Source organism: Cannabis sativa, chromosome 5 (assembly GCF_029168945.1).
Source record: "Cannabis sativa cultivar Pink pepper isolate KNU-18-1 chromosome 5, ASM2916894v1, whole genome shotgun sequence".
In the NCBI taxonomy this organism is placed as follows: Eukaryota; Viridiplantae; Streptophyta; class Magnoliopsida; order Rosales; family Cannabaceae; genus Cannabis; species Cannabis sativa.
Window position 1 is genome coordinate 45,536,328 of NC_083605.1, and position 12,420 is coordinate 45,548,747.

The 12,420-nt window shown below is 36.9% G+C and overlaps 4 protein-coding genes and 1 pseudogene across 5 annotated transcripts; 2 read left to right on the forward strand and 3 right to left on the reverse strand.

Moving 5' to 3' along the window:
* Positions 1 to 1,046: 1,046 nt before the first annotated feature.
* Positions 1,047 to 4,087, forward strand: LOC115717406 (probable phospholipid hydroperoxide glutathione peroxidase). 2 transcript variants are annotated; one of them, XM_030646373.2, is made up of 6 exons: positions 1,047 to 1,450; positions 2,647 to 2,723; positions 3,025 to 3,086; positions 3,292 to 3,410; positions 3,543 to 3,710; positions 3,831 to 4,087. In XM_030646373.2, exons 1-6 carry the CDS (start codon positions 1,115 to 1,117, stop codon positions 3,861 to 3,863), a joined length of 795 nt encoding a protein of 264 aa, XP_030502233.2. In that variant the 5' UTR covers positions 1,047 to 1,114; the 3' UTR covers positions 3,864 to 4,087. The 2 variants fall into 2 exon arrangements, with proteins under 2 accessions (XP_030502233.2, XP_030502234.1); XM_030646374.2 differs by lacking the exon at positions 1,047 to 1,450 and adding an exon at positions 1,782 to 2,038.
* On the reverse strand, positions 3,940 to 5,723 carry LOC115717407 (pentatricopeptide repeat-containing protein At2g26790, mitochondrial-like; annotated as a pseudogene).
* Positions 5,724 to 5,874: 151 nt separating this feature from the next.
* LOC115717405 (pentatricopeptide repeat-containing protein At1g79540) lies at positions 5,875 to 8,818 on the reverse strand. Its single transcript, XM_030646372.2, has one exon. It carries the CDS (start codon positions 8,675 to 8,677, stop codon positions 6,308 to 6,310), a length of 2,370 nt encoding a protein of 789 aa, XP_030502232.2. The 5' UTR covers positions 8,678 to 8,818; the 3' UTR covers positions 5,875 to 6,307.
* An 8-nt stretch (positions 8,819 to 8,826) lies between these two features.
* Positions 8,827 to 9,867, forward strand: LOC133037916 (uncharacterized). The gene is made up of 2 exons (XM_061115682.1): positions 8,827 to 9,331; positions 9,476 to 9,867. Exons 1-2 carry the CDS (start codon positions 9,224 to 9,226, stop codon positions 9,797 to 9,799), a joined length of 432 nt encoding a protein of 143 aa, XP_060971665.1. The 5' UTR covers positions 8,827 to 9,223; the 3' UTR covers positions 9,800 to 9,867.
* Positions 9,868 to 10,875: 1,008 nt separating this feature from the next.
* LOC133038354 (uncharacterized) lies at positions 10,876 to 12,010 on the reverse strand. The gene is made up of 2 exons (XM_061116476.1): positions 11,289 to 12,010; positions 10,876 to 11,167 (listed from the first exon to the last, which is right to left on the reverse strand). The coding sequence occupies exons 1-2, from the start codon at positions 12,008 to 12,010 to the stop codon at positions 10,876 to 10,878; spliced, it is 1,014 nt and encodes a 337-aa protein (XP_060972459.1).
* Between the last annotated feature and the right edge of the window lie 410 nt (positions 12,011 to 12,420).

Here is a 12,420-nt window from a genome sequence, read left to right on the forward strand (position 1 = left end):
ACATTGAAATGGAGTTTTATTTAGGGCATAAAACCCAACAGTTTTGAGATAAACACTTATTAGTTTACCGTTGTTATTAACTTTGTTGCGTGCTCGATGTGCACAAATGCGTGAGAATCAATTAGGCATGCTCTTTTTTATTGTCTACATGCTAGATCAGTTTAGAAGCATACAAGTTTCACCATTGATTATCAAAAAGCTCAACAAATGTATAATGGTGATTATCTAATCCACCTTTCTCTTTACATTCTCAAACCGACTTCGAGCTTATTATTTATACCGTGTGGGCGATATGGACAGAGAGAAATAGAGTTTTACATGGTGGAACTAGAACAGAAAAAGCACACAATACTATTTTTGCTTTAAACTATATGGAGAAACGTTACTCATTTCATCGACGTTCACTCCATGGAAATTCTGTGTGCAATCCTATTCTTGTTTAGACTTTGACAATAGCCAGTAATCAGCTGAAGGTGTCCCATGGAAGCCGCTAAATAATGCAAGGTTGAAGCTTAACATTAATGTAGCCCTAGAGTCTGCATTAAAAATTTTGGGTGTGAGTTTTATTGTTCGAGATCACCACGACCGTGTTATCACTGTCCTTTCAAAGTCGGTATAAGGATGTTTTTGTTCGAATAAAATGGAAGCTAAAACTTTTTTTTTTTTTTTCATAATCTCAATTTGCTAGGTGCTACAAGAACAATTATATAGCACCTATATTGAAATGGATGCGCTACGAATGTTTGATATTTTGAATTCTATATTTAAGGATTTATCTTGTTTTTTAAATTTAATTTTAAAGGTTTGTTGTTTTTTTTTTTTAAGCTGTTTTATTTTTCATGTTAAGAAAAATATTAACCATACTTATAATTTAGCAAAAGTTGAATTAAAACATTATATTGATTTATAATAATAGTGGAAACTTCCTTTTGAAAAAAAGTACTAAATCATGTTCACATGCCTTGAAGAGCTCAAGTTTGACCCAACTATAATCACCACCGTCGAATCTCCATATAACTCGAGGATGACGCATGCTGTGATGAAACCACAATCTCAACGGTGACACTTGGTCGTGTAAAAGCCACGTGCTGACTCCACAGGCCTCCACGTGTTCATGTTCGCTTGGGGCTTTGTATATATATGTGAAGATGGCGTTCTATGCTCCCTCGTTATCAAATACCAAATGCTTTGTACTTCGACTCGTTATCTTCTCTATCAGAAAAATCTGAACGTAATTGCTGCCATTTCTGGGTCCCTCGATTCGGCTAAACGGTTCTCCACTTTGACCAAGCTCAGCCCAAAATTCACACCTTTGAGCTTCAAACCGATTACTCCGATCACTGGTTATCCAGCGACGTCGTTTTCTAGCAACCTCTCTTGCGCTTCGCGATCGGAACATTCAATGGCTAGCCAATCCCACTCCGGATCTGTTCACGACTTCACTGTTAAGGTTTGTCATTTGATTTTTAATTTATTACTTTAAACAGTTCTCGGATTTTCTCTCTGTTCTCTCTTTCTTCTTATTTACTAAACGACATCAATTTATTTTGTTTTGGGGTGAGCATCATCAAACGACAGTATTTAAAAAAAATCAAGACAATTTTCTTGAAAACGACAATGCTTTGATTAACGACAACATTTTCACTATATAAAAAAAAGTCAATTGCTATGTTTATTTTAAACGACAATTTACTTTGAAAAAACACTTTCTAACACACATGAACGAATAACGATCGCACGTAGTATAAATGACAACTAACAAGAGAGAAGAAAAAATAGACATAATTGATATTCTTTTCTTAGTAACAAATTCTGAAGAAAGAAAAATATCTTGCCAATTGTCATATTATATTATTGGATATATGCTAAAATAATAATAATTTAATTATTAATAATAATAAATGAGGAAAATGAGCGGAAGGAAACAGAACCTATATTTTCATTATATATATTAGCCTGTAACGAAAGGTATACTTCCATTCATCGATCCATGGCTAGCCAATCTAGTACCACATCTATCCATGACTTCACTGTTAAGGTTTGCTTATTTATATTTTTTTTGAAGTTATATATTGTTTTCTTATCCTTGTTTTCATTCTCGTTTCCTGAGGAGGAATTTCCAGTATATATTGGTTATTGGTTATATATTGCTGTTTAAGAACTTAAAGATCCTATGTTATTGCAGTTCTCCCAGTCATCTTTCTTAGAACCTTGACAATGATAGTACTTTTTGTTGTTTAGATTTCATATTTGAATCATAAGAAAGGAGAAATGGTTTTTCTTTAATCTTGAAAGTTAAATTGATGGGGCTTAGAAAAATATGTGATGTAGAATTTTATGGTGTCTGAAGTAGATCCAACTCAAACTACAGTCAAGTAATTTTTATGATTCTGTTTTCAGATCATAACTTTGAACATGTTGTAAGCTTGTTTCTTGATCTGTGTTTGGGTTATCTGCTTCAACAGTGAGTTCATGTAGATTGTTTCTCCTTTGTCTTTAATGGGTTGTTCTTGAATTTATTCATCTGATAAATCTTCTTTACATTTTAATAGAGTTTTGTGGCAGGTGATATACTGCCGTTTGCTTATTCTTTTTCACTTTTGAACATAAGATAAATGTGTAGTTTTTCTTTTTTTTCATCTGCAGGATGCTAAGGGAAATGATGTTGATCTGAGCATCTACAAGGGAAAAGTCCTTCTGATTGTCAATGTTGCTTCTCAATGGTACGGCTTTGATTGGCTTTGATTTTCACAATCATCTCTTATTTGTTCTATTACTACTACGCATATGCCCCCGTTTGGGTTAAAAAAGTACTCTTTTGTGAAGCTAGGATTCTAGCTCCTCAAAAAAAAAAAAAATTGCTTAAGCTTTGCCAAACAGGGCCATAGTGTGTTACCAGAAAAGTCCCAAAAAGGAGCCAATTTGGATGCGATTGCTGTTTGTTCGGTGGAAGCTTTACATTTAAGAAAATTCTGTGTTTGCTGATTTAGCTTAATGACGGTTCCTTTATAATTTTTGGTGCAGTGGCTTGACCAATTCAAACTACACTGAGCTGAGCCAATTGTATCAGAAATACAAGGACCAAGGTTTGTCTTGCCTCTGTTATATTACTCTCATTTCAATTGCTTTCAACAGAAATTGGTTCTCTCACTCATGCTATAATTTAAACTGTTTTAGTAAAATTCCTCCCTTGAGATGATGTTTGCTAGTTTTTGTCTCTTTTCAACTGCCATAAGATGATCCTCTCTCTAATGCACGGTTGAGGTCTAATAGATAATTTTCAACTCGTAGGATTGGAAATTCTGGCATTCCCCTGCAACCAGTTTGGAGCTCAGGAGCCAGGAAGCAATGAAGAGATCGTAGAGTTTGCGTGCACCCGCTTCAAGGCTGAATATCCCATATTCAACAAGGTACAGCAAGTTCCACGAGAATTAAGATTTTGCTTTCCTCTCTTTTCCTGTCCACAGAATTTGAATTGTTAACTGCATCAGAGTAATCGAAACAAACAAGATTTGAACTTTGTGTGTTATCCCCAAATTTAGGTGGATGTGAATGGTGACAATGCTGCTCCAATCTACAAGTACTTGAAGTCCAGCAAAGGTGGTCTTTTTGGGGACGGCATCAAGTGGAATTTTTCCAAATTCCTTGTTGACAAAGAGGGAAAGGTTGTTGACCGTTATGCACCCACAACTTCACCTCTCAGCATTGAGGTAATAACAATAACAAACATTATACTGAATTAGCTTCTACTTGACCAAAGTAAGTAATCTGTAATAGATTTCTGGGGTTTTCTTGTTCTTATTCTTGCATTTTCTTTTCCTATTTTGCAGAAGGATGTAAAGAAGCTTTTGGGAGTTGCGTGAGTCAACTCTTAGTTCGTAATCAATAAAGGACGAGTTTTAGTACGAATAAGCCTCTCTGTCCATGTATTTAGTGGCCCCCATTGGTGGGGCATAAATATACTCGAGCTGTATTTTGTTTTTATGTATTGCTGAACCAGACTTCATTTTGAAATGAGACTGATTTCGATTGTATATCGATATACTTGTGTCCTGTGTTTTTATGCATATGAGAGAGCTTGGTTGTACTTTGGAGGTTTCTTAAATGTCCTTGCGTGTATGAACTTATAAATGCAAACTTCAACAGAGTGATGAATACAACAAACTCAAAAATTTACAAAAGTTGCAGACTAAAGAATGAGAGGCCTTTATTTATAGATGAGAGATTACAAGAATACAAGTGTAAAGAAAAGGTTAATTGAAAACAGTTAACTGTTACAACAACTAACAAAGATTAACAGTTGGTGAGTGTATTATCCCCTACAAGTAAAAGGGTGTGTTACACAGAGTTGGATTTTAAATAGTTGAATTGATATTTGGACAAGACCTTTGTCTATCGTAGGCTTCATCTAGAGTTATGGTCAGTACCAGCAGGTTGCTTGTTGTGTAGTAAGCTGGATACCTGAGGTATGGCAAACGAGTAAGGTTGAGCAAATAAATAAAAATTATCTTAGAATTTCATGAAAACTTGAGTAAATACTATAAATATCACACATACACAAGTACGTCTATGGCACAGATGTATAAACCACACCCCAAAATGACCACCTCACGACATTCAATCTTCTACACCTGTATGATGAGTGATACTACCAAATACTCAAATTAAAATAAAATAAAGAGTAAGTTGCTCAAACAAATGTGGACATACAAGAACGTACCTTTATATATTTTGACTGACCAATCACTAATTTTCAATATACTAACTATTTCTAAAGCTCCTCTTTTTTCGATTCACAATTCCTTAGTGAAGATCAGGGATTGCATGTGTATCAGGCTCTAATCCCTTAGAAAACATCTCATTAATGAGAGTAACAGCCCCATCAACATCACCCCTATAGGCCACTGCATCAGGCTCTAATCCACTTTCAATCATTTCCCGGAACAGAACAGCAGCGTCCTGAAATTTCCCTATTTTGCTATAGCCATTAATCAAAACAGTACACAGAATTACATCCGGCATTATTTCCATTTCCTGCATTTCACTCATTGAAGTACCCACTGGTTCACTCATTTTCCTTGCTTTTTGAGAAGAGCCAATTGATCTTCTATGCGCTTTTAAAGGCCATCAAGCAGAACTGTGTAAGTGATGAGATCAGGTTCAAGTCCTTTCCTTTTCATATCATGGTAGAGAGTAAAGGCCTCTTGCAAACAGTTCAACCTACAGTAGCTGTTCATCATCATTGTGTAGTCAATGACATCAGGAGTTAAACCCTTCCCAACAAAAAAATACATGCTGGGCCATTTTAACATATCTCCAGTTTGGCAGAGAGAAGATCAGAGTTTGTTATACATAACTTTGGTAGGTTCTATGTTCATGGCTACCATCGTCTCAAACAACATAAGAGTTGTGCCATTATCACCAGCTACACAAACTTTACAGAGTAGTTTGAAAAAGCGACTTTTACTAACTAAAGTTCCTTGCTTCAACAACCTAAAAACAAGGTCAAATGTCTTTCTTGTATGGTTGGCTTCACAATATCCCCTAACCAATGCAGAATAATTATCCACACTCTTAAGTTCTAAATGATCAAAAACAAGTTCAGCTTCTTTGGTCTGTTCACCTATGCATAAGTTTTCAATTATCATATCGTACGTAACATAATCTGGATTTACACCCCTGTTCGTTACTATAATCTAAGAGGTTAAGTGCCTAACTTGCAAGGCCATTTCTAAAAAACCCAGCAGCAAGCACATTATAAGTAACAATATCAGGTTTGAAACCCTTTTCCATGTATTGTTTTCATTGCGTTATGTTAGAAAATATTGAACTCATATCTGAAACTGTAGCATTAGGGTAAAGACACCACCACACTAAACAATGAAATTTTATTAACCACAGAAGTCAAGTATAACAGTATATGGCAATATTTAACAGAAATGAATACATTGGTTTGAACATAAGCATCTTATTAGATTCCACTTCCTAAAGACTAGTTTCCCTTCTAGTATACATGTTCAGTGTCAAAAGAAAAAAGAAAAAAAATTCCAACAATCAAAGAAACGCAACACGCATCCAACTGTCCAACATGACTGTGACATTGGTTAACCAATACAATCAGTAAAAAGGATATTAGTGAAGATTCACTACAGTAAACTCTAATCTACAGTTATTCTCCTTATTTCTCTTTTTTGCTGCCTCTGCAATAAACTTCAGAAAAAAAAATGTTCCAAATATCTATAGGGAAATCCTACAAAATTGCTCTTACAGATGGTAATTTTTTTTTTTAAAAGTGCACATTTGTAACTCACGGTTTATTAAAGTGACTTCGTAGAAGAAACTTTGTAGACTGAAACAGATAAGCATCCTGATCATACCCAAAGGAACTGATACTACGAACAAGAGCAAGGGCAGAATTCCTTTTATCTTGGGAACAAAGAAGACACTTGAGAAGATGGTTGCAAGCTCTTGGCAACATAAAACCCTTCTCTAGAGTATAAATGAAAACATTTATTGCCAGGTCTAAAGTCCCACTTTTGCAGAGACCATAAATTAACTTCACACAACTTGGTGGAGTGACATTGACCTTATAGTTCTCAAGAATAGAAAATATTGTCAAAGCTTCTTTTAATCTTCCAGCTTCACAAAACCCGATGAGCAAAATTGAATATGGTGCTAAATCAAAATCTTTCAATTTGAAGTCAATTCTAAGTAGACCATTAATTGCATTATCAAGTTCTCCTTTTTTAAATTGTTCCTCTATCACGTTCATTGATTCCTTGTCCCTTCCAGGAAGGCTGCTCTGATATTTCAACCACAGACTAAAGGCTAATGAAAAATTCCCTTTCCGGGTTGACCAAGTCATAAGTGATTTGTAAACAGCAGAGCTAGCCTTACAACCAGTTTTGGCCATTTGATTAAAGACCACAAAGGCATCATCTTCCCTGTCAACCCTTTGAAGTCCATCTATAAGGGTACCATATGTGACAGAATCTGGCGAAATCCCTTTCAGTTGCATGTCCTTTAAAAGTTTAAGAGCACCATTTATATTTCCTGATTTACAAAATCCATTGATTAAACTGTTGTAAGTCACAGTGTCTGGCATAACCCCACTGTCAGCCAGTTTCAGTAGAAGCTTGTATGCCTCGAGGAAATTTCCTGATTCACACAATTGCCCCACCATTGTTTCAAGACTTGCAGTATCAAGAACTCTATTGCCCCCTTGCGAAAGACGAAGAAATAATGAAGGATTTCTTCCTATCTCCATCTTGTAAAATAACATGTTCGCTTCCTCAACTTTACCAGCTTTGCAAAGTCCATGAATAAGTGCATTAAATGTCACTATAGGAGGAGCACAACCAAGCTTCTCCATTTCATCGAAAATTTGTTGTGCCTCCTCAATCAGCCCCTCTCTGCACATAGCAGAAATAAGAATGGTGGAAGTGCATGGATTCGGGAACCATTCTTGATTTGAGATCTCAAGATAAAGAGACCGAGCCATATTTAAAAGTCCCGCATCGCATAACCCTTTAATCACGGCATTATAACAGTAGGCATCTGGAACCAAACCACTCTCCTTCATGTCATTCAACAAGTTCAACGCATCTTGAGCCCTCCCTTCTTCTGCTAAACCTCGAACCAATATGGTATACAAGACAATGTCGGGCTTGATGTTTGCCTTGATCATCTTCATGTACCAGCCACGAGCTTCAGCGTACCTGTTGGCTCTAAACAAGCCATCAATTAAACAACTGTATCCATTGAGCCCAATTACATATCCGTCTATGTTAGATGACTGCAGAAACACAAAAGCTTCATCAAACCTACCTGATTTACAGTATCCATTCAGCAAAGAGTTATAAGCCACAGAATCAGGATAAAAGCCACTCCTTTTCAGCTTATCTAAAAGGCTGCGTGCTTCATCCAACCTCTTTTCTTGGCACAGGCCGGAAATGATAATTGTATAAGTTATCTCATTAGGGATAAAACCTCTCTGAGTCATTTCATCAAACATCTTGAGTGCATCTTGAATCTTATTACATTTAAACAAGCCACCAATCAACACGTTGTAAGTAGTCACATTTGGACTGAAATTCAACTTCAACATCTCATTATAGACCGCTAACGCTAACAAAAAAACTTGATTTCGCAACATAATATAAAGTATACAATTGTAGGTAATCACATTGGGCTTACAGTTGAAATCTCTCATCCGACCAAACGATTCCACCGCCTTTTCTGCCATGCCCAGTTTCGAAAACCCTTTTATCAACACCGTAAAAGCATGAGAAGCAATCGGTAGGCCACAGTCTCTGAGTTGCTCGAGTGCTTTCCAATACAATTCAAAGCCACTGCCACTGCCACTGTCCTTGGCAAGCATATCCATGACCAGATTCTGAGACACCCGACTCCGGAGGCTCTTCCATTTGGTTGACCAGATGTAGAAACGGAAACCCAATAACCTGTTGGGCTGTTGTTGAACAACCGAAGTGACTATTTCCGGGTAAAGATGAGGGAGAGCTCGATCAAGAGTGTGTTCCATGGGATCGACGGTTTCGAGAATTGTAAGGATTTCATTGGAGGTGGCGGAAGCGTAACCATGGAAGTGGTGAAAGAACCATGGAGGTTTAGAAGCGAAGAAGGAAAAGGAGAGAGATCGACGGTGGAAGAAATTCATGGGCGAGAGAAAGATGGTTTGAATTGGGTGCCGGAGATAGATCGGTGAACCATATTGGGTTTTGGGTTTAATGAATTAAGAGACTGATTTATTTATGAAAATCAAAAGGTATTATAACTAAGTGGGTAATATTTATTTATTTATTTTGAGTAATTTGCAGCAAAAATACTTAAGTTTTATGCCGAATAGCAGATAAATACCTAAGTCCTATTTTTGGCGGTATAAATACCTTCCGTCACTACTCTAGAACTTCCGTAGGTACCTCTCCGTTTTTGCATTGTAATGTGTCAGGTGTCGTGCCATGTCATTAAAATATATGCCACATCACTCACACCACTTAAACTTAACCATGCCACAACATACATTAAAAACCCTCTTAAAATAAAACCCTAAGATTAATTAAACCCTCTTAAAATCAAAATAAAAATACTTACAAAAAAACCAAAAAAATAAAAAATAAATAAATATTTTATATAACTCAAACCTAAATAATCTGAGGCAAAACTTTTCCACCATTGTTGTAAGCTCGAAGGTGACAGTGAGGCAATGGGACGGTGGTTTTGCGATTGTAAACCACCATTGGAAGTTGCGATTCGCACCTCTAGGACGATGAAGAATCCTGGGAGAAGGTTCAAGTGCTGCCCAATCCATAAGGTATGTTCTCTTTTCCCAAAAATTCTGGCAGCCCGAGGGGTTTTTTCAAGTGGTTCACCATTGTTAGTGTGTGAAGCTAGAATTTTTGCAATTTTCTGAAACTTTCCCCCTCTTATTTTGGGTGTTGATTGTTTGGTTTTTCAGAGGAATGGTGGGTGCGATTTTTTCGAGTGGGTTGACAGGGAGATGTTTCGAAATTGTGGAGGTGGATGTTGTATCCATGGAGATTGGAGTGGGCATGAAGTTTCGATGGGGTACTGTTCTGTGCATCAACAAAGAACAGCCCCTTGCAGCCATGGAGTTTGTACAAATGGAGATGTTGCTACTCATTGTAGTAGTCATCACAGTCATGCACCTTTGGAAGATTATAATGAAAGCACATCTGCATTTGAAAGGGGAAAAGATCATTATTGGATTTGGTTTTTAGGTTGTGTAGTTATAGTTGTACTCTATGTAATGTTGTTCTGAAATGAAGAAGGTTAAGAATTGTACTAGTAAGCTTTAATGTATGAATGAATGACTCTTTTATGTATGAATGAATTACTCTTTTTTATTAAGTGATATTGCATGAATTGTGTGGGTTTTGATTTATAATTAGTATTTTACAAAGGTAAATAATCAAAAGATACAACCATTAGGTTTGCATCATCAGATACAAAGTGTGGACAAAAGACATAAATCCCTACAGAATTGAAATCCTTATCCAAATACACAAAGTTTCAAAAAGACCTAATACTTGTGCTTTTTAAACAAAATACATAACATAGTTTAATGGCATCAAAAGGGTGGACACAAAATGACATCAAGTCCACCAAATTGCCACACATGAAATTAGGTAGATACATTAGGTAACATAGTTAATGTTAATATGTTAAATTGGCATAAAGTTCACCAAATTACAACAAAAAACTTCCATCATAAATCTCTAAATATTTGCATTATCAGAGAGCCCAGCAGCATTATCCCTTTGCCTTTGCTTCATCAACCTTTCCTTTCTTTTCTTGGTTGCATCAGTTGGATTGGCAGATGGTGGTCTCCCCCTTTTCTTTGGCTGAGCAGGCTGTAAAATTAAATTATTAGTTAGACATATATTAATCCAAATATTAATTGAATTGAAAAGCTAATGTATAACTTAGTTTTACATTTCTAAGCATAATAACATAAAAGTGCAAGTGTGAGACAAGTTGGAACCTGCACTAACATAGATTCATGACTCTAACAGGTATAGGGTTATAACAAGTTTCAACCAATGTAGTTGTTAAATGAGAAAAAATAACCTGTGTAGTTGGATCAGCTTGACACTTTTTTGCATTATGGCCACGAACACCACACCTACTGCATTTGTGAACTTGTCCAAATCTTCTTAAAGTGGTTGAATTTGCTGCTGGTGGTTCATCCACATCTCTCCTTCTCTTCTTTTTTGGCCTTCCTGGTAGGTTTGTCTCAGCTGGTGGTTGAATTGGATTGAGACCCGATCTTGGCCAAAACTGTGGTCCTAGCATTGGGTGTATGACACCTTCATAGGCCTTCACCATCATCTCTTTCTAGTAAAAGTGTGAGACATAATCTTTCACTTGATGCCCTACTTGCCATATGGTTGCTAATGCATGACCACATGGTATTCCACTAAGTTGGTACCTTCTGCAGCTGCAGGTTTTTTCAATTAAGTTCACAGCATAGCTAACTGTACCAGGACAGTCCACTTGGAAAATTACTTCTGTTGACTGTGTTACTAGACAATTTGAAGCAATTTTCTTGTTTTGCTCCATGATTTTCCATATGTTTCTCCCATATTCCTCTTTCCATTTCTTCACACTCTCTCTTTTCTTTTGAAACCTACACATGAGCCAATATCTTAACTTCTCCAGCAGGGTTATTATGGGCTTGTCTCTAGCCTCAAGTATTGCATTGTTGAAAGACTCACACAGGTTGTTGAGGAGGACATCACACTTGACACCTTCTGAGAAATAGGCCTATCCACTCTGTTGGTGGCTTAGCAGCTAACCAATTGTATGCAGCCTGATTAACTTCCTTGATTTCTACCATTTTCCTCTCAAACTCTGGTATATTGGTTGCTCTAGTAGCTGCCCACAACATCTGCTTCATCAACAAACCAGGATGGTCCTTAAAATTGGAATGAAGGTGCCTCACACAATGCCTAACAGCTGAACCAGTGAAAACCCTCCCAACAGCATTCTCCAAACCTTTCTGCTTGTCACTCATTAGTGTGTACAAATCTGTCCTCTCATTGTCTAGATCTTGGTTTAGCAGTTCACAAAACCAAGTCCAGGAATCAGTTGTTTCCTTCTCACATATAGCATAGGCAATAGGGTAGATGGCATTCTCAGGATCTATCCCAACAGCAACTAACAACAAACCCTTGCAATATCCTTTCAAGAATGTTCCATCTAGACAAATCAGAGGCCTACACCCATTTCTGAACCCATCCTTGCAAGCTTTTAAGCAAATGTACACCCTTTCAAACACCCTTTGATCACCTTCCAACTTAGTCTGGATCTTGGCAGTACTACCAGGATTGGTTAGCAGTATTTGCTTGCAATAGTCATCCAGAATTGCATACTGGTCAGCCACAGATCCTTCCAACATCTCTAAGGTAATGCTCTTAGCCCTGTAAAAAGTCCATTTACTGACCCTGGAAAATTTAGTGTTTGACACCATCTCCTTGAAGGCTGTGAAGTGCAAACTGTTGGATATTATTTTACCAGGATCTTAGATCTACTCACAAGTATGTTTATTAACACCCTAAATATGAACTTTCTAAAACGATGAAATAAACACATATAAAGTTTAAGAAACCTTACATTGGGTGCAGCGGAATTAAATGACTCCTTCCGTTCAGATATCTAGCCCTTGATTCCTTTCTGTAGCAGAGCATTATCAATATCTGAACCTGGATCTCTTTCTCTGAATCTTTGATGCTGAAACCTCCTTCTTGCTGAAAGTCTTTCTTCACGATCTTCCTCACTATGATTGAGGTATCACTTGCTGTGTGTGGGCACTACTCATACACTAAGGATTTCAAAATTTAAGGAAGAAGAAAGAGAGAGTGGGTTCGGCCAAAGATAGGG

Coding starts and splice junctions, on each gene's coding strand:
- LOC115717406 (XM_030646373.2), top strand. CDS start 1,115: ATGTTCGCTTGGGGCTTTGTATATATATGTGAAGATGGCGTTCTATGC. Junction 3,087..3,291: donor TCAGAAATACAAGGACCAAG/GTTTGTCTTGCC, acceptor TTCAACTCGTAG/GATTGGAAATTCTGGCATTC. Junction 3,711..3,830: donor CTTCACCTCTCAGCATTGAG/GTAATAACAATA, acceptor CCTATTTTGCAG/AAGGATGTAAAGAAGCTTTT.
- LOC133037916 (XM_061115682.1), top strand. CDS start 9,224: ATGGGACGGTGGTTTTGCGATTGTAAACCACCATTGGAAGTTGCGATT. Junction 9,332..9,475: donor AGTGCTGCCCAATCCATAAG/GTATGTTCTCTT, acceptor TTGGTTTTTCAG/AGGAATGGTGGGTGCGATTT.
- LOC133038354 (XM_061116476.1), bottom strand. CDS start 12,010: ATGGTGTCAAACACTAAATTTTCCAGGGTCAGTAAATGGACTTTTTAC. Junction 11,168..11,288: donor ATAGGCCTATTTCTCAGAAG/GTGTCAAGTGTG, acceptor GCTCATGTGTAG/GTTTCAAAAGAAAAGAGAGA.
- LOC115717405 (XM_030646372.2), bottom strand. CDS start 8,677: ATGAATTTCTTCCACCGTCGATCTCTCTCCTTTTCCTTCTTCGCTTCT.